Source organism: Loxodonta africana, chromosome 4 (genome assembly GCF_030014295.1).
Source record: "Loxodonta africana isolate mLoxAfr1 chromosome 4, mLoxAfr1.hap2, whole genome shotgun sequence".
NCBI classification, from domain to species: Eukaryota; Metazoa; Chordata; class Mammalia; order Proboscidea; family Elephantidae; genus Loxodonta; species Loxodonta africana.
This window is the reverse complement of record NC_087345.1, coordinates 30,465,939-30,492,216: the sequence shown is the minus strand read 5'-3', so window position 1 is coordinate 30,492,216 and position 26,278 is coordinate 30,465,939. Positions and strand designations below refer to the sequence as shown.

The 26,278-nt window shown below is 36.5% G+C and overlaps 1 protein-coding gene across 6 annotated transcripts in view; it reads left to right on the top strand.

Annotated features, from left to right (window-relative positions):
• The window catches only part of GAS2L3 (growth arrest specific 2 like 3), a 45,470-nt gene extending 20,106 nt beyond the window's left edge, over window positions 1–25,364 (top strand). For all 6 annotated transcript variants that reach the window (XM_023538771.2, XM_010599642.3, XM_064283690.1 and 3 more), the window contains 7 exons: window positions 5,679–5,847; window positions 6,921–7,036; window positions 8,777–8,918; window positions 15,534–15,597; window positions 16,252–16,390; window positions 21,564–21,671; window positions 23,430–25,364. In XM_023538771.2, coding sequence (XP_023394539.1) covers window positions 5,679–5,847; window positions 6,921–7,036; window positions 8,777–8,918; window positions 15,534–15,597; window positions 16,252–16,390; window positions 21,564–21,671; window positions 23,430–24,668 — 1,977 coding nt within the window. In that variant the 3' untranslated portion in view covers window positions 24,669–25,364. The remainder of the gene's footprint in view (window positions 1–5,678; window positions 5,848–6,920; window positions 7,037–8,776; window positions 8,919–15,533; window positions 15,598–16,251; window positions 16,391–21,563; window positions 21,672–23,429) is intronic.
• Window positions 25,365–26,278: the final 914 nt, after the last annotated feature.

The following is a 26,278-nucleotide window of genomic DNA, read 5'->3' as shown; positions in this document are numbered from 1 at the left end:
ATGCTCAAATTATGCTTGATTTAGCCAGGAGAAATCCCTTCAAGATGGCATCTGTATCCTTTCAACGTGTATCCCTATCATTCTTTCAAGTACTTCTTTGCTTTCTGGCAAAAGATATTTCAGGTTCATTGTTTACTTTTCTTGCTCCAGCCCTGGAGTCAGCCATTTGTCTTAAGAAGTCACTGGACAATGGTATTTTGAAGCCAAGATCTGGGCACTAGGTGCGTTTGTTGCTACTGAGATATTGATGTGTTCAGGCCCTCTCAGTGGATAGAACTAGGGAATAATTCTAGATACGTACATAAATACATATATATACACATGCATAAACACCTGCGTCTATATGTATCTATAGCAATTTAAAACCAAGATTTGACATCAATACCTCCCAATTCTTATCCAACACTATAGGATTCATTCTAGTTTTCTTTTATTCCATATTTGTTCATCTCTTCTCTGGCAGTGAGAAACCTGGCTCCATTTTGATAAATCCCCCTGTAACTACCACTCATCTGACAGCTGCCACTTGTCTGTCAGTTTTTCATACTGTGGTGGCTTCTATGTTGCTGTGATGCTAGAAGCTATGCCTCCAGTATTTCAAATACTAGCAGGGTCAACCATAGTGGACAGGTTTCAGCAGAGTTTCCAAACTAAGGCAGACTAGGAAGAAGGACCTGGCAATCTACAAAAAATTGGCCAGTGAAAACCTTATGAATGGCAGTGGAACATTATTTAATATAGTGCTGGAAGATGAGTCCTTCAGGTTGGAGGCAATAAAAATAAAATTGGGGAAGAACTATCTCTTCAAAGTAGAGTCAACCTTAATGACGTGGATAGAGTAAAGCTTTCAGGACCTTCATTTGCTGATGTTGCATGACTGAAAATGAGAAACAGCTGCAGACATCCATTAATAATAGGAATGTAGAATGTACAGTGGATAAGTCCAGGAAAACTGGAAGTTGTCAAAGATAAAATGGAACGCATGAAGATATCCTAGGCATTAGTGAGCTGAAATGGACTGGTATTTGTCATTTTGAATCAGATATTCATACTGTCTACTTTGCCGGGAATGACAAATTGAAGACGTGTCAAATTCATCATCAGAAAGAACATTTCAGGATCAATCCTGAAGCACAACACTGTAAGTGATAGGATAATTTCTATACACCTACAAGGAAGACCAGTTAATATGACTATTCAAATTTATGCACCAACTACTAGTGCCAAAGATGAAGAAATTGAAGATTTATATCAACTTCTACAGTCTAAAATTGATCAAACATATGATCAAGATACATTGATAATTACTGGGGATTGGAATGTGAAAGTTGGAAACAAAGAAAAGGATCAGTAGTTGGAAAATGTGGCCCTGGTGATAGAAATGACAGATCAAGTGATAGACTTTTGTAAGACCAAGGACTTCTTCATTGCAGATATCTTTTTTCTGACAACATGACGATGACTGTACAGGTGTAACTTGCCAAATGGAATACACAGGAATCAAATCGACTCCGTCTGTGAAAAGAGACGATAGAGAAGCTCAACATCATCAGTCAGAGCAAGGCCAGGGGCAGACTGTGGAATAGACCACCAATTGCTCATATGCAAGTTCACGTTGAAGCTGAAGGAAATTAAAGCAAGTCCACTAGAGCTGAAATCTGAGCTTGAATATATCCCACCTGAATTTAGATACCATCTCAAGAATAGATTTGATGCATTGAACACTAATGACTGAAGACCAGATGAGTTGTGGAATGACATCAAGGACACCATATATGAAGAAAGCAAAAGGTCATTAAAAAGAGGAAAGAAAGACCAGAGTGCATTCAGAAGAGACTTGGAAACTTTCTCTTGAACACAGAGAATCTAAAGGGAATGAAAGAAATGATGAAGTCAAAAGAGCTGAACAGAAGATTTCAAAGCATGGTGCAAGAAGACAAAGTATTATAATAAAATGAGCAAACACCTAGAATTAGAAAACCAAAAGGGAAGAAAACACTCAGTATTTCCCAAGCTGAAAGAACTGAAGAAAAAATTCAAGCCTTGAGCTGAATTATTGAAGTAGTCTACTGGGAAAATCTTGAACGATACAAGAAGCATCAAAAGAAGATGGAAGGAATACACAGAGTCAGTGTACCAAAAAGAATTGGTCGATGTTCAGCTGTTTCGGAAGGTAGCATATGATCAAGAACTGATGGTACTGAAGGGAGAAGTCCAAGCTGCACTGAAGGCACTGGCAAAAAACAAGGCTTTAGGAATTGGTGGGATACCAATTGAGATGTTTCAACAAACGGCTGCAGCACTGGAAGTGCTACTCGTCTATGCCAAGAAGTTAGGAAGATAGCTGCCTGACCAACTACTGGAAGAGATCCATAATTGTGTCCATTCCAAAGAAAGGTGATCCAACAGTGTGTTGGAATTATTGAACAATGCCATTAATATCGCACACAAGTAAAATTTTGCTGAAGATAATTCAAAAACAGTTGCAGCAGTATATTGGCAGGGAACTGCTAGATATTTAAGAGGGATTCAGAAGAGGATGTGGATTGAGGGATTGACATTGTTGATGTCAGATGGAACTTGGCTGAAAGCAGAGAATACCAGAAAGATGTTTACCTGTGTTTTATTGACTATACAAAGGCATTCAACTGCGTGGATCATAACAAATTATGGATAGCCTTGCAACGAGTAGGAATTCCAGAACACGTAATTGTGCTCATGAGGAACATGTAGATAGACCAAGAGTCAGTCACTTGAACAGAACAAGGGAATACTGCGTGGTTTAAAATCAGGAAAAGTGTCCGTCGTGGTTGTATCCTTTTACCATACTTATTCAATCTGTATGCTGAGCAAATAATCTGAGAAACTGGATTATATGAAGAAGAATATGGCATCAGGATTGGAGGAAGACCCATTAACAACCTGTAATATGCAGATGATACAACCTTGCTTGCTAAAAAGAAAGAGGACTTTAAGCACTTATGGTTGAAGATCAAAGACTGAATAGTAGTATGGAATACACCTGAACATAAAGAAAACCAAAATCCTCGCAGCTGAACAGATAAGCAACATCATGATAAATGGAGAAAATACTGAAGTTGTTAAGGATTTCATTTTACTTGGATCCCCAACAACGCCTGCGGAAGAAGCAGTCAGGAAATCAAATGACATATTGCATTGGGGAAATCTGCCGCAATAGACCTCTTTAAAGTGTTAAAAAGCAATAATGTGAATTTGAGGACTCAAGTGCACCTGACCCAAGCCGTGGTGTTTTCAGTTGCTTCATATGCATGTGAAAGCTGGACAGTGAATAAGGAGAATTGGAGAAGAATTGATGTCTTTGAATTATGGTGTTGGTGAAGAATATTGAATATACCATTGGAGTGACAGAAGAACTAACAAATCTGTCTTGGAAGAAGTATAGGCAGAATGCTCATTAGAAGCTAGGATGGCTAGACTTTGTCTCATGTACTTTGCACATGTTATCAGGAGGAACCAGTGCCTGCAGAAAGACATCGTGCTTGGTAAAATAGAGGGTCAGGGAAAAATCGGAAGACTCTTGACAAGATGGATTGGCACAGGGTCTGCGACAGTGGGCTCAAACATAGCAATGGTTGTGAGGATGGCACAGGACCAGGCAGTGTTTTGTTCTGTGGTACACAGGGTCACTATGAGTCAGAATCAACTTGATGGTACCTAACAACAGCATGTAACCAGTCTCCCATTGTGGTTGTTACCTCCCTTCTCCCTCACACACTGATGGTTACCCTTCTTACCTCACTTGGTGTTTTTGGGTTCTCTAAAGAGACAGAATAAGTAATACACACACACACAGACATTGATCGGTTGATTTACTTCAAAGAATTGGCTCACATGTTCAGGCTTGTGTCCTAAAATCCACTGGTCAACGTGTCTTTTTATAGTCTGCTCTAGAGAAAGTCCCTTTTTTCCCTTTGACCTTCAACTGATTGAGCTCCACATGCATTGTGGTAGGTGATCAGTTTTACTTGAGGCCGGTAGATTTAATCACATGTAATTATAACAGCAAGTAACTAGTGTTTTACCAACAACTAGGCTCCATGGCCTAGCTAAGTTGACACATAAAATTAACCATCGTACCTGGGTTCTGACAGCCTGCACTGGGACATTCCCCCACCCCCACAGACACCCTTTTCATCCTAATCAGGGTCTGACACCCTGCACAGGGCTGTCCTCATGCATGAGGCCCATCTTACCTTTTTGAAGCTCTGACTCTCCATTCTACTCACCAGCCCCTCCCTCACCCATGAAGACTTCCTCTTCACTTGGGCTCTAATACTCCTTCCTGAATTGCTCAGGAAGGGGAAGGACAAGGGCTATTTATGGCTTTGTTAAAAACTGACTTTTTTTGTGATGACCTGATTGTTGTCACAATTTGAAGTGTTGATACAGCCTTTTCTATAAATAGTCTAATATTAAAGCGTATCTAATTATATTTCAAGGAAACCCTGGTGGTGTAGCAGTTAAGAGCTACGGCTACTAAGCAAAAGGTCAGCAGTTCGAATCCATTAGGCGCTCCTTGCAAACCCTGTGGGGCAGTTTTACTGTATTTCAAAATTTTGCAAGTGTTTTGATAGTATGTGTGTGTGTATTTTTATTCTAAACCAGAGGTTGACCAGGCAGTAAATATTTTAGGCTTTGAGGGCCAATAGGAAAACTCAAGACTATTATCTAGGTTCTTATATAATAACCATTTTAAAATATAAGAACCATTCTTCGCTTGTGTGCCATACAAAAACAGGTGGCAGATTGGATTTGCCCTGTACGCTGTAGCTTGCCAACCCGTTTTAAACCAAAGTGGAAATTCTTTTCTTTTTAGATGACACTCTTACTGTGCTTTAAAGTTTACAGAATGCTATTCATTCATTCAGCAAATATTAATTATTGAGTTTCTGTAGTACCCAATGCTAGGTACTACAAAGATACATCTTCTAAGGCAGGTATCATTAACTCATTTTATAGCTGAGATGCTGAAACTCTGGTTGAGTAACTTGTTAAAATTACTCAGCTAACAAGTCAAGGAAAAATTCTTATTTGTTGACCTTTACTCACTTTGCTCGATAGTTTAATGTGTTCATTAATTAAGGATTCACTTATATGGACCACAATATTGAATATTGAAAATGTCTCAAGTATCTGGACTAATAGTTTGCTTGTATGAGCTCCTGTAGTTTTATGTGTATACATTTTCTGTGCATTTTTCTCCATGTATTGAAGAGCAGCAATGATTCATATTTATATATTTTCTATGAGCTGCTGTACTTTTATACATGTACCGTATTTTTATTAAAATAACGTGTACTTTCTATGTTTGCCAAATGTGCCTTCCCCCTGCTGGGTATTTTCATATGCGCTGCTATGCCAAGTTTTTTACATGTTGCTGTAAAAAAAAATTAGCATAGCACACTTAAGAAAATACCTCATGAAGGGGGAAGGCGCGTTTGGCAAACAGACGTAGAAGGCGCATTTATTTGCTTAAAAATACGGTATATTATATATGGTTTATAATTCATCTTTATGTATTTCCTGTGAGTTGTTGTGGTTTTATGTGTATATTATGTTACTGTTTATAATTCAGCACTTAAAATAGATATAGATTATGATGACTTTTAACAAAGGTTGATTGATGTTCTCTCTAGGTGTGGTTTGGAGAAGATCTGCCTCTAAGTCCGCGAAGTCCTCTGACTCCCAGACATGGACCAGGCTTGGCTGATGTTTGTCAGTATGATGAGTGGATAGCTGTGAGGCATGAAGCCAGCCTGTTACCTATGCAGGAAGACCTGTCAATCTGGTTATCTGGTTTATTAGGTAAGGCTTGAAAAGAGACCCAAAATTGTGTTCTCCTGCTTAATCAATATTTATTGAGAACCTTATCTTCTGTCAAGGGTGAATGTTCTAGAGGCCTGGGATACTCTAGCGAATAAAATATTCAATGTCTTTGTTCTTAACAAACTCTGATTTACCCTGAAACCTTGAGGCTTGAATAGTAAGAAAATTTGAGGTTTAACTGAAGAGGTCAGTAAACTTTGAATAGTACCATTTTCATTGTTAATATTAGATTTTTTTTTTTTATGTATATAAGTCTGATTTTTAAATCTCTATTTGATTAGTTATTTTCCTTAATCTTTATAAGGCATGGGACTTGTTAAAATGATTAGTATCTCTGAGGCTTTGAGGGGTAGAGGCATATGAAACCTAGGAAGAGGCCTCAAGTTGAGAATATTTGGCATTCTTGTAGTTCTTCACTCTATTGGAGAATGTGATGAGCGCTCTGAACTTTCTCTCCAGAAAAAATTCATATTTAATACAGAATTTCATATAGCATCCCAAGGTTTTCATGAAACAGTATATCCTAAAGCCCACGTGTGACCCTCCCAAAATAATTAAACACACACCAAACGCTCCCTCTAATCATCTGATACCAATTTCATGATTTGGATAATTTTTAAAGTCCACTATGCAATAATAATGCATCTATAAAAGACATGTTAGAGGTGAAAAGTTGGTGTTCTCTGCATGTTCTTGTGTGATTATCTGTAATTTTTGAATTGCAACAAAGTCCATCATTTGTAGAGCATTTTTCTCTTGTGCCAACAGGAGTGATGTACTGAATATTAAAAAACAAAATACTTAGGGTTTATAAAATGAGACAAAACAGATATCAATTTTCTCTGTACTTCCCCATCACAGACACTTTTGCTTCAGTTGTGTTTCATTTAGTTTGACATTTGTTTTAACGCTTCCTTCCAAGAGTAAGTACTTGGAATCTGATCAGATATTTGTCTAGTGTTTCAGCTATAACCTGATTCTGTTTAAATTTTTACCATATTGTTTGAATTTACTGTTTATAGAAGAATCATAACTTTGAAGTATATTTTTAGGTACTGAAGTTAAGGCAGAAAGATTACTGGAAGAACTTGATAATGGAGTACTATTATGCCAACTGATTGCTGTTCTTCAGGACATGGTGAAAACGTGCAACTCTGAAGAATCAGGGGTAAGTAAATGTTTGAGTGAGGCGAGGAATGGTAAAAGAGAGGGTTGTTGTTATTGTTAGGTGCCGTCAAGTCGGTTCCGACTCATAGCGACCCTACGTACAACAATGAAACACTGCCCTGTCTGTGATTTTATAATTTGTTTATGTATATTTCTTATTATTTCTACAAGGTTGTAAACTTCCACCCCAGCTAGCTGGGAGACACTGGATAATTTACTTAACCTTTCTGGGCATCTGGAGGATGTCTTTATTTGTAAAATGGCAATGTTAACGTTTATCTCATATGATGTATTTGTGAGGGCTCAATGAAATTAAATGTGATAATATCTATATGGTGCCTAGCATAGTGCCTGGTACACAGTAGAGATCTAGTAGCTAGCTCTTCTTCATAATAATAGTACCTTCCTTACAGGATTGTTGTGATGGTTAAATGAGAAAAGAGCTTATGATAGTTCCTGGCACATATTTAACACAACTGTGGTTGTTACCTTCTTTATACTCTTCATATATTGCCTTAGTGGTAAGTTCTATAAATATTAATTGAATAAATAATTTTTTTTAGATAGGTTTCCTCTGTGGACTCTGCAGTCATGATTTGAAGTGGATAACATTTCCTTTCTTCATCAAATATAGGTGTTTTCAAGAGTTTGGGGTCTGGATACTGATGTACTTGTTGGTAGAAATATAAAGCAGTATCATCTTTTTGGGGGGCAGTGGGTGATATACGTCAGTCACATTGAAAAAGTGCGCACGTGTGTATGCATACATGCACACCCGTCAGACAACAGAATAAGATGTTTTAAAACATTTCATAGATGTAGGTTATATGTAGATACATGCATAGAGATACCAAAATGTGGATGAGAAGATTTTAGGTGATGCTGACCATATTTGTATTTGGCTGTATTGTTTTGTTTTTGCATGATCATATATATATAGTCAGAAAAAAAAAAAAAACTCACAAGGCTGTTTTAATTCTGGAAAGTAATACCAACAGGAAGAAACTGGTAACAGTGGCTGTCTCTAAGGAGAGGAACCAAGGGGTAGAGATGGGAGGGAGACATATTACCCTACCCTATTGTACCCTTTGCGTGTTTTTAAGATCATGCACAGATGGCTTATTCAAACAAAAATTTTAAACAAAAAACTCTCAGCCTTAGGAGGGCAATCTAAATACTCTTGGGCCAGATAATTAAAAAAAAATCAAGATTCTCTAACACACCATCAGTTTTCAAAGAACTTGAACTAAGAATGGGTTACTACTTCCTTATTAGGTAGTTTCTTCAAGAGGCTCAGAACCATGAATCTGAGATTTATGAATCTGCATTTAAGGAAGTAAGCAGAAATGAGCATGTCTGTTAACCTTTAACATTAGCAGTAATGTTGTTTGTATTGAACTTGAGCTATGTATCGAGAGATGTACCATAGAAATGTTCTTGGAATTATTAAAATGCCATTATTTTTGTTTTTAATTATGATTCTTATGTCACTTTCAAAAGAGTAAGGTTAGAAAAGCTTGATCCTCCTCCTAATTTTGACCAGATTGTTTTCCTAGGAATCATTTTCTGGAATATGCTTAATGTAAAATAATTTTTGAAGATAACTTTTTTCTCCTAATGTTGTATTCTTTTTAGTTATATTCAATGAGTTGAACTTTTATTTGTAGTATTGAAATGGTTCCCTAATGAAAATGCCAATGATGCATACTTAAAGGTTTTCTTTTCTTTTTGTCCTTTCCAGAATTTTCCAATGAGAAAAGTACCCTGTAAGAAAGATGCTCCATCAGGCTCATTCTTTGCTAGAGACAATACTGCCAACTTCCTTCACTGGTGTAGGCACATTGGGGTTGATGAGACTTATCTCTTTGAATCTGAAGGTTTAGGTAAGTTTTACTATTGTTACTGTTTTATTTTGTTTTTTTAATGTTTATTAGGGTATTTTTGTTTTCCTCACTTCTAATTTTCCTTTTCAGATTAGGAGTTAAATGGCACATCTCATTTTCCTAGAAAATTTTATACTTTAAATATATGTGAAGTAATTGGAAAATCAGATTCTAAATCAAGTATATTAAGCTTTTTACTTGTAGTTAAAGAAAGAGTTTATATATCTAGAATGCCCTAAAATATTTTACTTCCTAAGTAAGTCAGTTTCAGGAAGGTTCTGGACCATTGCTAATTAATGCTTTCATCAAGAATTACTCTACCAAGTATAAATTTCTAGCAATTTCTCTTTAACCAGATAATTACAGAAATAACAGAAGGCCAAGTGATGTGTGCTCCCAATTTTTAAATTTACCTTGTAAACAACAGCTGCCAACTTGATTATCTAAATGGATTAATGCTTTTGGCAATTCATTGTGAAAAGTCATGTTCTTCTAAAGAACTATTGACATATTTTCTCATTTCCTTTAAGTCGACAGAAGCATCTGTGCAGTGACTGAAGTGGTAGTCATATGACTAAGTTTCAGATTATATATATTTTTTCGCAAAGTTTATATATATACACATACACATGTATACACATATGTATGTATGTATGTGTGTGTATATATAATTTTTTTTTTTTTTTCCTTTCAGAATTTGTAATGTTATAGTAACAGTAGCATACCAGGGACGGGACCGTGGGAGCACTGATAGAGAGTAGTATTTTATCACTGACCTTGTTTAGAATTGCTGGTTCATAAAAAAAAAAAAACAAACTTAACCTTTAGTGGATTTTATTATTGTTTTTAAATTCTTTACTGTCAGTGCACACTCTTATTGCCTGCACACAGGGCAGGCCACTCCCACTGCCACCACTTTGGTACACTGCTGATAAGATCAGGAGCAGATTAACCAGTAAGCAAGGTACGCACGGGCTTACTTGTGTTTCCGTATTAATCTGTAGTGCACAATTTCACATGGCTTTCACCATATCTGGGGTGAGAAACAGGTGAAATTTGTGTACTACAGATGAGTAAATAAGCACAAGTAAGACCATGCATACCTTGTTTGCTGGGTAATTTGTTCCTTATACATCTATCCAGTGGATTGCTATTCACCGACCCCCTCTAGTTTATACCGTGTTTCAATCCAGGTATGCTGACCTTTATTGACATGGTAGTTGATTTAATATCACATACAGCTTCTAGAGATCAAAGGGAAGAGGAAATGCTTTGAATCTCTAGTTTCCAGTGTAGTGCTTTTGAAAGGATATAAGATTGTTGTGTATTTCTCATTCTCAGTAGAAGGCATCTTCTAACTGTCCCGAAGGGCAGTATAGGACCAAATAAAGCATTGTCAATGATAGGAATTAAACTGATGAGCTAATGTTTCACTCTCCAGAGTCTTGGAGATGAGCCTCTCAGTTTTTTATATTTTGCTAGGAACTCAAAGCAACTTCAAAATGTTTAGAAAAAAAAGTTTAGTAAAAATTTCAGGATAAACGCTTTTATTAGTGTGGCTTTTAAACTCAAATATAGGCCTTTTTATTGTTTTGAAAGAGTACACTCTGCGCTTGGGGCATATCATAGACGCCGTTCGTAAATCAAACAGCAACTGCCATTTCCACTGGGGGAGTCAGTATATATGCAATTCGTCACATGTACCATTATTAGGTTAGTGTCTGGAAGTTTGTAGTGTTTCTAACTTTAAAGACAGGAACAGAAAAGACAGACAACCCACAAATACTCTATCTGTGCATTTAGCGTGAGTTTTAATGATCAGTTTGTTTGTTTTCCTTAAGGAAATCCCTTTTTACTTGTACTTTAACTATTAGGCTTAGCATTTAAGATCCTTTTTTAATAGAGCTAGATAGACTTTATATAACATAAAGTTTACCATTCAGTGGCATTAGTATATTCACTGTGTTGTGCAATCATCACCACTGTCTAATTCCAGAACATTTCCATCATCCCAAAAGGAAAACCTGCAACTGTTAGCTATTAGTCCCAGTTACTCCCTCTCCCCCATACCTTGGAAACCACTTACCTACTCTCATTCTCCATGGATTTGCCTATTCTGGACCTTTCATGTAAATGGAATCATATAGTAACGTGGCCTTTTGTGCCTGACTTCATTCACTTAGCATAATACTTTTACACTCATCCATGTTATAGTACGTATCACTGCTTCATTCCTCTTAATGGTTGAATATTATTCTATTGTGTAGATATACTACATTTGGTTTATCTATTCAGCTGATGGAAATTTGGGGTATTTCCAATTTTTGGCAATTATAAATAATGCTGCTATGAACATGCATGTACACATTTTTGAGTTAACCTATAATTTCCATTCTCTTGTATACATACCTAGCAGTAGTTCTATGTTTAGTTTTAAACATTAAGGAATTTTTAAGGAATCACCAAACTGTTTTCCACAGTGGCTTCATCACTTTACATTCCTGCCAGCAATGCATGATAGTTCATTTTCTCCACATCCTTGCCACTCAGGTTTTTGATGATAGCCATCCCATTAGGTATGAAGTGGCATCCTACAGTGGTTTGGGTTCGAATTTTCTAATGAATAATGATGTTGACCATCTTCTCATGTGATTATTGGATATTTGTATGTCTTCATTGGAGAAAAGTCTATTCAGTTCCTTTGTCCATTTTTTAATTGAATTATTTGTCTTTCTATTGTTGACTTTTAATAGTTCTTTATATAGTCTCAATACAAGGCCCTCACCAGATGCATGATTTGCAGATATTTTCTACCAGTCTGTTGATTGTCTTTTCACTTTCTTGATAGTGTCCTTTCATACACAAAAGTTAATTTTGATGAACCCAGTTTATCTATTTTTACCCTGATTGCTTAAGTGTTTGGTGTTATATGTAAAAAAGCCATTGCCTGACCCAAGGTCATGCAGATTTTCACCTGTTTTCTTTTAAGAGTTTTATAGTTCTAGCTCTTACATTTAGGCCTTTGATCCATTTTGAGTTTCTTATATATTTATATTTGTGTAAGGTCTTGTTAAGTTAATATTTGTTTAAGGTGTTGCTGTTAGGTGCTATCAAGTCAGTTCCAACTCACAGTGACCGTATGTACAATAGAACGAAATACCGCCTGGTTCTGAGCTATCCTCACAATCATTGTTATGCTTGAGCCCATTTTTGCAGCCACTGTGTCAATCCATCTCTTTGAGGGTCTTCCCCTTTTTCACTGACCCTCTGACAAGCTGGATGTCCTTCTCCAGGGACTGGTCCCTCCTGATAACATGTTCAGAGTATGTGAGACATAGTCTCCCCATCCTTCCTTATAAGGAGCATTCTGGCTATACTTCTTCCAAGACAGATTTGTTCGTTCTTTTGGCAGTCCATAGTATATTCAACATTCTTCGCCAGCACCATAATTCAAAGGTATCATTTCTTCTTCAGTCTTCCTTATTCATTATCCATCTTTCGCATGCATATGAGGCAATTGAAAATACCATGAATTGAGTCAGGCTCACCTTAGTCCTCAAAGTGACATCTTTGCTTTTTAACACTTAAAAGAGACCTTTTGCAGTAGATTTGCCCAATGTGATACGTTGTTTGATTTCTTGGCTGCTGCTTCCATGGGTGTTGATTGTGGATCCAGGTAAAATGAAATCCTTGAAAACTTCAGTATTTTCTTCATTTATCATGATATTGCTTATTGGTCCAGCTGTGAGGATTTTTGTTTTCTTTATGCTGAGGTGTGACCCATACTGAAGGCTGTGGTCTTTGATCTTCATCAGTAAGTGCTTCAAATCCTCTTACTTTCAGCAAACAAGGTTGTGTCATCTGCATAATGCAGGTTGTTAATGAATCTTCTTCCGATCCTGATGCCGTGTTCGTCATATAGTCCAGCTTCCTAAATTATTTGGTCAGCACACTAAGAAGCACGTTCCTCACATGTGTTATTTTTTGTTTCATAGTCCTGTCTAATCTTTGTCTGAAGATTGGGCTTCAGGACTGGTTTCAGTTCTGGGTTAACAGTGCATCCGGGGATCATAGTTTCTGGGGTTCCTGCAGTCTCTGTCAGACCATTAAGTCTGATCTTTTTACCTGAATTTGAGTTAGCATAGATCTTGAATTATTCTTTTTGGCAATGAATGTGACACTATTCCTCTTCAATTTGCTATCCCCGGCAATGTTGACCATAAGGTTGTCCAATTCAGAATGGCCCGTACCAGTCCATTTCAGCTCTCTAATGCCTAGGATATCAATCTTTACATGTTCTATTTCATTTTGATGACTTCTAATTTTATTAGAGTCATGCTTTGTACGTTTCATGTTCCAGTTATTAGTGGATGTTATCAGCTGTTTCTTCTCATTTTGAGTCGAGCCACATCAGCAAATGAGTGTTCCGAAAGCTTTACTCCATCCACATCATTAAGGTTAACTACTTTGAGGAGGCAGTTCTCCCCCATTCATATTTTGAGTGCCATCCAACCTGAGGGGCTCATCTTCTGGCACTATATCAGAGAAAGTTCTGCTGCTATTCATAAGGTTTTCACTGCCCAATTTTATTAGAAGTAGATTGCCAGGTTCTTCTTTCTAGTCTGTCTTATTCTGGAAACTCTGCTGAAACTTGTCCACCATGAGTGACCCTGTTGGTATTTGAAATACTGGTTGCATAGGTTTCACTGTCACAGCAATACACAAGCCACCACAGTAAGACAAACTGACAGATGAGTGGTGGATGGTGTAAGGTCCAAACCTGTTGCCGTCAAGTTGATTCCGACTCATAGTGATCCTACAGGACAGAGTAGAACTGCCCCATAGAATTTCCAAGGAGCGCCTGGTGGATTCAAACTGCTGACCTTTTGGTTAGCAGCTGTAGCTCTTAACTGCTATGCCACCAGGGTTTCCAAATTCCTTTTGCCTGTGAATACCTAGTTGTCCCTGCATCGTTTTTTGAAAATACTGTTCTTTTCTCACTGAATTGACCTGGCATCCTTGTCAAAACTCATTTTACCATGGATTTATTTCTGGACCCCAGTTTTACCTCATTGGTCTATATGGCTATCCTTAGGTCAGTGACACACTTTCCTGATTACTATAAATTTATGGTTAAGTTTTAAAACTGAAAGTTTGAATCCTCCAACTTTGTTCTTTTTTGTTTATTTTGTTCTTTGTCCCTTGCATTTCCATTTAGGATCAGCTTTTCCATTTCCCGGGGGGGAAAAAAAGGCTGTTGGAATTTGATAGAGACTACATTGAATTTGTAGATCAATTTGGGAAGTATTGCCATCTTAACAACACTAAGTCTTTCAGTCTGTGAACACAAGATGTCTTTCCATTTATTTATATTTCTTTAATTTCTTTCAACAGTGCTTTGTAGTTTTCAGTGTACAAGTATTACATTTCTCTGGTTACACTTATTACAAAGTATTGTATTCCTATTGAAGCTCTTGTAAATGGAACTGTTTTCTTAGTTTCATTTTCAGATTGTTTATTGCCAGTGTATAGAAATTGATCTTGTATCCAACAACTTTGCTGGATTTGTCTATCAGCTCTAATAGTTTTTTTGTAGGTTCTTTAGGGTTTTTTGTACATTGGAACATGTCATCCATGAACAGAGATAGTTTTCCTCCCTCTCCAATCTAGATGCCTTTTATTTATTTTTCTTGCCTAATTACCTTGGCTAGAATATCCAGTATAATATTGAATAAGAGTGATAAGTGTGGGCATCCTTGCCTTGTTCCTGATCTTGGGAGGAAAGCTTTTAGTCTTTCACCATTGTGTATGATGCTTTCTGTGGGTTTTTTACAGATGCCCTTTATCAGACTGAGCACATTCTCTTCTATTCCTAGTTTGTTGAGTGCTTTTATCATGAAAGGGTGTTAGATTTTGCTAAATGCTGTTTCTGCATCAATTGAGATAATTATGTGGGTTTTTATTCTTTTATAAATGTGGTATATTACATTGATTTATATATATTGGACCAACCTTGCATTCCTGGGATAAATCCTCCTAGGTCATGGCATATAATCCTTTTTATATGCTCTTGGATTCATTTCCTGGTATTTTGTTGATGATTTTTGAATCTATATTCAGAAGGGATATTTTTCTGAATATCCTGTATTCTGTAGTTTCCTTTTTTCATGTCTTAGTCTGGCTTTGGTATAAGGGTAACATGGATGTCAGAAAATCAGTTAGGAAGTGCTTTTTCCTTTTCTATTTTTGAAAGCGTTTGAGAAGGCTATCACTACATAGTCGTATGTTAAAAATAGTTTAGAACAAAATTGAGGTGATATTATCTCTACTAACAGTTTCTCTTATTGAGAGATCTGAAGTATATAGTTTTTTAGAATTAAAATGCTACACTAATGAGGGCCCGTGGCGAGTTTTCATTCTCTTCTTGTTAGCCTGGTTTTTTAAAATATTTATGAAAGATAACAATATAGAGAGAAAATTAAAGTGCCTTTTCTAAGCCTTCTCTATACATTAAAACTGCTATCTTTATTGTCTTCTCCTTTACTCTCTTCTGTGTCAGAATTTTTTTTTTTTTAATTATTTTTGCTTTTTAAAATATGTGGTCTTATTTTTCAGTTTTGCACAAAGATCCAAGGCAGGTGTATCTTTGTCTTCTTGAAATTGGTCGAATTGTGTCAAGGTATGTGTCCCACAATATTTCAGAATTTCAATATTATAAACATTTTCTAAACTACTTTAATTGAGACCAGTATCTTCTATAAAGAAAAGAAAGTCTTGAAGTAAAATAACCCAATTTCCTATTTTTTTCTTTGATAACTTTGTTTTCCTGAGCTGTGCCATGTGTCGACATCTGCTTTCTCATATAAAAAAAAAAAAAATTTTTTTCTTTATTAATAATAAATTATAAAAGTGATTACTTAAATTTCTTAGATTAAGACTAGGGTAAAAACATGTAGTCTAATATCAGTTCAGGTAAGGAAATGGCAAGTCCTGGGTACACAAAAAGGATCTGATAATAAGGCTAAGGCTTGGTGTCCTCCATGGCTCTCCTAGCCTTGTCTTTATTCACAAGCTGGTTATAACAGTGCCTCTCAGGATATCAGGTTGAATATTGGTTGGAAGCATCCAGTAGTCAGATATATGCTATGATGTGAATATTGTAATCCAGATTTTAGCAATTAAAAAGCATTTCCAGACATCCCAGTGAGACATTTGCTAGAAGAAAATCATACAGACTTTGCTTTAAAAATAAAATGTAATCTGTCAAGATATACAGGGAAGTGCTTGGGCCAAAATTTGTTTGAATGATCAGATCTCCTGGTTGCTTTTTCAGATATGGAATTGAGCCACCAGTATTAGTAAAACTTGAGAAAGAAATTGAGCTAGAAGAGACCTTGCTTAATACTTCTGGGCCTGAAGAGTCCATCAGCATTCCAAAATCATGCTGCCAGCATGAAGAGCTACATGAAGCTGTAAGTAATTGCCACACTTTCTTTTGACTATGATGTCTCATGTCTCATGTTTTTTATCTGCTTTTAGTTTGCTACAGGTGATGTTATGTTTAAAAGAAAGTGTTGCTTATTCAAAATACACACCAACCTTTACTTCCCAGTGAGTTCATCATACTATATGTTAAAGTTGATTTCTTGTTGTTTGTGTAATGGAGAATGGCTTTGTGGCTGGGTGTGGAACAAATAGGCTGGAAGCAGATCCTGAAGAGTACCATAGGCCATGAGGATTCATTGTTTCTTTTTTTAACTTGGCAGTGTTATAAGCTGATTTACATAGTATAAGGATTGTTCTCATGGTCAAGTAGAGGTTAAACTGGTTTATTCTAATAATCTGGGCATAAGATGATGAGAACCTGAACTAGAGCAGCAGTAGTGGGGATGGAGAGAAAGGAACAAATATAAGACATATTTAGGAGGTAAAATTGGAAGGAATTAGTGACTGATTGAGAGTGAGGGAGGGAGAAAATCTGGAGTGATTTCCAAGGCTTCTAAGTAGATGGCACACTGATATTCGGAGACTACAGGAAGAGGAAAAGTTGTGAGGGCAAATTTTGTTTTGAACATTTCCCCTAAAGAATGTATATAAACTTGTTAGATGATAGTTACAACTGGAAAGTCTTCTTAACTTTACCTGTTCATCATTGTGTAGAAGGTAATAGAATTGCAGTTGCTTAGGCTGTGTGTCTTCTGCACTGACCACCATATAGTAAATGATGGAGGTGAGCTGAATATTGGACACTTTCTATTTAGATTAAAAAAAAAAAAAAATTTTTTTTTTTTTTTGGTTGCTTATAATAATTCATGGTCTTTTTTGGATTGTAGTTTTTTATGAAAGTGCTTAAAAACCAAGAACTAGACCCATTGCCCTTGAGTTGATTCCAACTCATAGTGACCCTATAGGACAGAGTAGAACTGCTGCGTAGCATTTCCAGGGAGTGCCTGGTGGATTTGAACTGCCAACCTTTTGTTTAGCAGCCAGACTCTTAACTACTATGCCACAAGGGTTTCCATGAAAGTACTTAGAATACAGAATTATTTAAAAAATAATAAGAAATATGAAAAAATAATTCCTTAGTAATAAATATTTAGGAAGTGTTGTTTTACTCGTTTTATTTAATGTAGTAAACCAACCACCAATTGCTGTTGAGTTGGCTGTCACTCATGGTGACCTCAAGGTATGTCAGACTAGAACTGTGCTCCTAGGGGTTTCAATGCCACATTTTTTGGATGCCTATAGTAAAACAAGACAGGTTAAGAAAATGTCAACCTGAACAATTCTTAACAGGCCAAAAAGTATGTTACTGATATATAGGATGATGTGAATATGAATATATGAAGCAGTGATAATGTAGAAGGTAAAAAATGAAATTTATTTTAAATCTCATATAACTAAAAGAAAGATATTGGGGAAAATATTTGTATTAAATAGGAAATAAAATTTGTTTATTTCATTATTATATAAAGATACCAATTTGATAAGAAAAACATTTTCTGTAGAAAAATGAGCAAAGACTATTGCTTACGCAAGAAGAAAATACGTGTTAAAACTTGCTGATGATCCAGGAAATCAGATTAAAGCAGCCATGAAATACCGTTTGTCCCGGTAGCAAAATTAAAAAAAATTATGAATTCTGGTGCTGGTAAATTCTTTATTTAGGGATCGTTATTGGCAATGGAAAATGACATAAACCTTTGGAAAACAAATGAAATGAACAAATAGGTATCAAGAGCCACAAAAGTGTTCCTTTTTCATTTTTACTGTAATTCAAAAAGGAAAAAAAATAGCATGAATGTATTTATTGCACTATTTATAATGGTGAAAAATTGGAAGCATTGTAAGTACCTCAAATAGACCAATGGCTAGATAAATTAGGATTCATTATTTTATTAATTTTATTTTTTGACTTCATCAAAGAGAAGTTTATTTCCTCACAGTAAAGTAGGATAAAGTCCCAAATTCGGGGCATCAGCTCCAGGGGAAGGCTTTCTCCCTCTGTCAGCTCTGGAGGAAGGTCCTTGTACTGAGTCTTCCCATGGTCGAGGAGCTTCTCAGATGCTGGGACCCTGAGCCCAAAGGATGCTGTCTGCTCCCGGTGCTGCATTCTTGGTGGGGATGAGGTCCCCAACTCTCTGCTTGCTTCCCTTTCCTTTTACCTCTTGAGAGATAAAAGGTGGTGTAGACCACAACCCAGGGAAACTCCATTTACATTTGGATCAGGGAGGTGACCTGAGTAAGGGTGGTGTTACTATTGCAGGGCAAGACTTCCCAGCTTAGACCAAGTCCTATTTAGGTTCTTGCCTTCTACTGACCAAGAAGGACCAAGAGAGAGAGGCTCAGAGGTTCTGTTATCAATTGCCAGTCTGACACAAAGGGTCCTTGTCTTTTCCCAAGTAAGAGTAGACGCAAAAGACAAACTTTATCTTCAGCAAGCTTTATTTTGCTTGAGTCAAGCAAAAGGTGTCAGCGGGGATCTAAGCCTCTCCAAAAGACTGACTGGAAAAGAGAAGCAAGGCTAGGGCTTATATGGGTTCAGTGGAGAGAACAGAGTAATGAATATTTACTGGGCTTCTTTCAAGGACCGGGTACTTCTCAGAATGGCAGTGCATATTAATTAGGTTGCACATGCATCTGGAAGGATTCGTTATTTTAACAGTAATCATTTCATGTGACCATTATGAAGACTGTAGCAACAACAAAATGTCTATTTTGTGAAAAATATGTATATTCAGACAAACTGTGGAAACAAGGAGAATGAAGATAATTGATAGTTGGGTAGTACCTTTGTAGATGATTCTAATTTAACTATTCTCTTTATTGTTACAATGTTAATTATGCAGAAAATAAAACCAGAAGGTAACATTTCTTATCCACAGCTCTTACTTGTTTCAGGCTCACCTCCTTGTTTAGACTGTGGGGTAGTGTTGCTTTGTACTGTTGAATATAAGTGATGTTCGGGCATTTTATTTTAAACAAGAAAAATTAGTGACTTTCATGTTTGCATTCTTGTTATGAAAACTAAAAAAGAACACATTTCTCTAAGTGTATATGTGTTATAGGAATGCATTTAATGCCCACCTATAGATACATGATGTACAGAGATCATGAAGTCATGTTTAAAATAAGGAACCAAAACCTGTTGCTACTGAGTTGATTTTCAACTCATAGCGACCCTGTAGGACAGAGTAGAACTGCCCCATAGGGTTTCCGAGGCTGTAAATCTTTACAGAAGCAGATTGCCACATCTTCCTCCTACGGAGCAGCTGATGGGTTCGAACTGCCAACCTTTCAGTTACCAGCCGAATGCTTCACCACTAAGCCACTAGGGCTTCTTAAAATAAGGGACAGTTATTATTTAAGTCATTGTTTAGGGTCCTGTTAAGAAATACACAACCGCAGCTCTGGTACTTATGAAACTTTTACTGACTGAAAGCAGTGACTGAATTAAAGGGAGGTTGCCTCCTTTCAAATTACTTTGGTTAGCTAATAATGTATAAATACGGATTGACACAGTGGCTGCAACTGTGGGCTCAAACAGCAGTGATTGTGAGGATGGCCCGAGACGAGGCAGTGGATAGTTCTTGTGTATAGTGTCACAGTGAGTCAGAACCAACTCAACCACACCTAACAACAACAACAATTATAAACTCCTTACCCAAGTTCAGGTTGTCTTTAGCCATTTTATGTGTGTGGTGTATGTTTGTGTATGTGTGTACACATACCAGCTGTGAACAAAACTTGATTGAATGACTTATGAAAATCAGTTGTTTGTTTATAAGCACATAATTTTTTTTAAATGGATGATGTAGGGATATAAATTATGCACCCTTGTGTTTACCATGGTAAATCCAAGTGTCCATTCATTTTGAGTAGATAATTAAAATAATCATGTAAATATCTATTAGTGCTCAGCTGAATTGGGAATATCTGAAGAGACTTTCTTTAGCATAATGCCTAAGTTTAATTGAATCTGTTTGTTTAGTATACAAAAAAATAGTCATGACCTTGCTTTTTCAAGAATGTAGTTTTTGGAAAAATCAAATATTTTCTATAATGACTAATATCTGACTTTTCTCAAGATATTTTAACAAATATCTTTAATAATCAATTTAATTCAATTTCCATGTTTTAAATATAGAATTCTTGAATTTTTTTTTACATTTACTGCAGTTTCTACCATTTTTTACATTTACTGCAATTAGAAATTCTATGAGCTCCTTGAAGTATAGAAGTAAGACACCCCCACCCCCCAACTCTTAAGCAGCTATTGAATCAGAGTGAGCACTTTTTAAAAAATGTTTCTTGGACTGAATGTTTAAAAAATTTTACCCAGTCCTGGATGAATAGATGTAAATATGTCTGTATCTATTAACAATAGCTTTGGAACAAATCTAAATTTTCCTGCACGATATAAGTTTAAACCCATTGCCATCAAGTTGATTCTGACTCATAACGACCCTGCAGGGTAGAGTAGAACTGTCCCATAGGGCTTGCAAGGCTGTAACCTTTACGGAGGCAGACTTCCACATCTTTCTTCCGAAGAGCACCTAGTGGGTTCTAACCACAGACCTTTTGGTTACCAGCCCAGTGCATAACCACTGAGCCACCAGGTCTCCTTAATATAAGTTTAGCATGTTGTTGAGGGACAAGTGAGAATACCCACTTAACCTGTATGTAACTGGCCTGTCCCTAATTTGACACAGATATGTTAATTTAGGGCATAGAACAATTCAAGTTTAATAGTGACCTTACACATTTTCTAAAACTCCATAAATGTGTTTCACATGGACTTCATTGTCTTATGTCTTAAACTTTTTCAAGCTTTTTCTGGCACTAAGAGCCAGATTGCACTTGGACAGAGAGAGAGGCTTGGACTTCCGTGACTGCTGGCTTTTATGTTAGACTGGCTAACATCTAGTGTCAATATTTGTCAACAAGTAAAGGGGAAGAGATATTAAATAGTTGAACTGTCTTTAATTTTTATCTCTGAGTTTTATTTTCCAAGCTATCAAATACACCTTGCATTTTACCTTTAAGCAAGGCACTTTTTATAACCAGCATTAAATGAGTTGGAATCGACTTAATGGAAACTAACAACAACAACAAATTTTGTTATTTATTTATTTTCAATCTCAGGTTAAACATATTGCTGAAGATCCTCCTTGTAGCTGTTCTCATCGGTTTTCCATTGAGTACTTATCTGAAGGACGGTACCGACTAGGGGATAAAATACTCTTTATCAGAGTAAGTCCACCATTTATGTCCTATTTTAAGCACAATTATTGTTTTGAAATTGGATTTATTGCTTTACCAACCTCCTTTTGCCTCCCTTTTACCTTTTTAAAAATTGCAGTAGAGGGTGCTATTAAGGGAAGAATTTTACTGTACAGGGGAAATATGGAATACTTGCTTTCCTGAGTATATAATGAGTTTAGATAAAAGCTTCTAACATAACAAATAACTAACTTTAGGATAATTAGGAGTATTTGGACATTGAATATAATTGGGGGAGAATCTTTGTATTCCTCAGGTAACTTACTCAATTTTTCAAATTTTCTGTGAAGGAATAATTTTCCATTGTAAAACGAAGGAAAGAAAAAAAAAAACAACAAAGTAATACATCTAATAAGATTAAATATTAGTAGTACCAAAAAGAAATGGAAACATTGTCCTTTGTAATATATACACTGGGCCTGAAGTGTAAAGCTTTTCGCATTGACTTAACGTCAGTATGTATGCCAGGGTGCTGATATACATGTCCGTTTCCTTCTGTTGTCGCATCTGCAGATGACTCATTGCCCCCTTTGCTGATAAGGAGATTCGAGCTTCATCTGTTCAGCATTTTGTCCTCTCCTGATATGAGAGCTCTTTTATTTCTAATTTATGAACATAATATAAAAGTCTTTTAAAATATAATTTTACTGTCCACATTTCCTGTCTTATCGTTACCCCCAACTCCCACCCAGCCCAAACAGAAACATAGCTACATGCACTTCCTATCTTTTATATCACTTTCCTTTTTTTAAGGCAATGTGTTGTAGTGATAATGGACAGAACAGGGATCTTGGAGTTAAAACTTGCTGGACGATCTCACACAATTGTGCAGGTTTGCCTGCTGAGTGGGGCCACACCAGCAGAGCCAGAATATATCTTTTCCCACATAACTACCATCTGGGTTCAGAGCAGCCCAGTGTGCTGGAGCCCAGGCCAAGCTGTGTGCCTTGGAACAAATCCCTTAATTTCTCAGAGCTATAATTTCCTCAGCTGCAAAGTAGAACTAGTAATAAATTATATCAAAGTTTTCTAAAGACCAATAGTTTAGTTTAACTACCTGGTAAAGAATGTCTGCCTTGAGCAAAACTGACAACAGCAACTCAAATGATTATATAGGAAATCTTGGGGGCAGTGAGTTTATGTTAATGGGGGAGGAACATTTTGGAAAAGGAAGGCGAGAATGGTTGAACAACTAGAAAAATGTAATTAATGTCACTGAGTTGTCCATGCAGAAATTATTGAATTGGTTTATGTTCTGTTATCTATATTCTCAACAATAAAAATAAAATAAATTTTTAAAAATTGATATAATACATATGAAAGTAATTTATTAAATTGCAAAGTATAGGCTTTAGTTGTTAACTTTCTTCCATAATTACTTTTTTCTTTACTATGAGGCATTTTCCTCCTCTCCTCTTTCTCTCCTTTCCCTTTCCTGTCTTTCTCCTTCTTTCAATATTCAATTCTTTGTTGAACAACATTGTCCTTGTGGTAGGTTAATAAAACTTGAAGTTTTAGAATGCAAGGTATACGGAAATATCTTCCCTACAAATTGGAGGACTCCGTATTGTTAATTTCATAATTCAATTTGAGTTATATTTATTAAATTAATAATACAAGAAGGAGACTGTCAATTTGTAGTGAAGCTGTTGGCAAATACTCTGAAATGTATAGATTGTAAACATCACAACTTTACAGCTTCATTTTTTACTTTCTTTTTGGGGGCAGATGCTTCACGGAAAGCATGTCATGGTCCGTGTTGGTGGAGGCTGGGATACTCTTCAAGGATTTTTGCTTAAATATGACCCCTGCCGAATATTGCAGTTTGCTACACTAGAACAAAAGATTCTAGCATTTCAAAAAGGAGTTTCTAATGAAAGTGTACCTGATTCACCCGCCAGAACACCTCAGCCTCCTGAAATGAATCCTTTGTCAGCAGTTAGCATGTTTCAGAAACAAAATTCAAAACCTGGCACACCAGTTGGCGTTCCAAGGAGCAAGGAGAAGCAGGTACATCCACCAGGTGTGTTGCTGCCGGCAGCATCTTCAAGGAAAGGAGGGCAACCAGGTTCTGTATCAGTCCGTCCTAAATTGCAGAATTCTCCAGCAGCATCTTCTCATCTCAAATCTTCAAAAGGCATAACAAAGAAACCACAAACCCCTTCAAACAGTGTGTCATCTAGGAAATGCATCTCATCACCCAGTATTCCTAAAGCTAGACTTATTCCAGCCCAAAAGTCAAGAGATGTGCCTGATTCTACACTTTTGCCAAATAAGTGTTCTGGAAAAACTGAACCACAGCGTTTGAAGCCCAATCATATTTCTTCCAGTGATAATGCAGTATCTCACCCTGCAGCACATTTAAACCCATCATCAAAGTGTCCAAAGCTACCCAAAGCAAATATACACGTAAGGCCTAAACCTTCTCCTTCTTTCCAGGCCCCTGCAAAAATGACAAAATCCAGTTCCAAAAGCGCAGCCGCCAGGTCTCAACCACCTGATGGAGCCCCACAAACAGGGGCAAACCCTGCACAGAAACTGAAATCAGCCTTGAATTTAAATCAACCTGATTGTGAGTCCTCAATTTCTCCTGCAGAAGCTTCACAGGAACCAAAAGATAAGAAATTGGTTTCAGTTGCCAAAAAGCAGCCTCAGAATAAAATTACACACCAGCAAGCAGGGCCCAGCTCCTTAAGGTCCCCTGGTCGTACCCCATTGGCCATTGTGAGTCTTCCTCAGTCTTCTACCAAAACACAAACTGTAACAAAGTCAGCACAGACGGCCACTAAGGGCCAGTGTTCAGCTAAATTAGGGCCTCCAAAAAGTGGCAAAACCCCAACTTCAACCAGGAAACCCGCCTCATCTGGCAAGGAAGCAGTTAGTGGAGATAAAAAACCTACCGCAAAGAAAAAGGAAGATGATGACCATTATTTTGTTATGACTGGAAGTAAGAAGCCTAGAAAATAAATCTGTATGTCATTTTAAGGAAACAGGAAAGGAAGGGGAGTGTGTTACCTTCACATCTGAAAATTTTCTACCGTTGGTTTTTGTCCAAATAGATGCGAATATTGAGTCAACAAGATAGGGGGTAGAGTTGGGGACAGGGCTCAGGGTTGGGGAATGGGGTGAGGAGAGGGCATCTCAGAATTCACATATCTGAATTCACCAGAAGGTTCTCTTTTCAGGCAAACAATTATAAAATCACCACAAGGTTCATATTAATAATAGACTTTTGTATGGTTTTCAATCCAAAGCATTGTTGTTAATGTCTCCATTGAGGAAAATGTAAAAGTCAAGCAACACTACTAGAATTATATTTGCTGTATTTATGAATATGTATTAAATATATGGGGCTTCTATGCCGGCTAATAGCAACAGTGGTGCTCTTAACATTAGTCATTGCATTTTAGCAAAAAAGCAACGGTTTGGCACTTACCTTCCAAAAGGCGCCTAATTTCCTGCTCAGGATTGTCTGATCAAACGATCCTAAGTACCAGTGGCTGCTGCTGACAGCTTGACGCACTACTCTGGGTTAGGTGGAATTCATATTACTGAAAATTTTTGTAAGCTTTCCGAATCAGAAGGCACTGGTTTTTCAGCTAGCATATATTAACACTGTAATATTATGTTACTTGTATTTCCAGTAAAGAAAAAAACAAGTTAATTTATTGAAACATAAACTGAAATTTTCTAAGGAAAAAAGCCAGATTTTTCATACATTACCTATAAAAATGTACAGACATTTTCTGTTTGAGATGGATATTGTGCAATGTGTAAGGGGAAACTGATTTAGTAGCTTTTACCATATTAGAAATATTTTTTAATAATGCAATTTCATTTGAGTACAGATGAGTTTTTACATTAAAATAATGTGCTTTAACATCAAAATTATGTTTAACAATTTTAAAATTAAGGTTATATATACAAGGATCTTAGAGTGATGTTATGTAAAATTTCTCTTACGTGTTATTTTTCAATAGCACAGCGATAACGGTCTTAATTAGAATCTTCCAATTATGTTCATTTCCTTTAATAAAGTCATGTTGCCTTCAGTTGTCCAGTGTCAAGTACGTGTGCAGCGTTTTCTGTCCTGTAGGCAGATTCTCTTAAGAGACATACCCAGATCATGTAAGGACTGCATAAACTCCATCAATCTAAAAATGATATTTGTAAATAATTTGCTTTTTAACGGATTGTTACTGTTTAACATTTATTAATGTACTTTGAGAAGTTTTAAGGGAGTTTTTAATAACTTTACAGTATTATCGTTATCACAATTTTGAGGTTCTTGTTTCCCTGTCTGCTTTAAACTGAAATGCATGTTTTCTGAAGAAAAAAAATAATAGCTTACACAAATGTATAATCATAGATTAAGCATCTTAAGCTGACTAGTAATGTTCAGTAGCTTATGAAGCAAGAAAGCTTTGTCTAAAAATAAGTGCGGAACACAACTAAAATCAAAAGTATGTGCAGGCTACTCTTTGGAATAATTCTTCTCTTTTAAAAGAAATAGTCACTAAATGTTTGGTTTAGCTCTACAGATCTGGATATTGAGAGAGATAATATTTACATCTTTG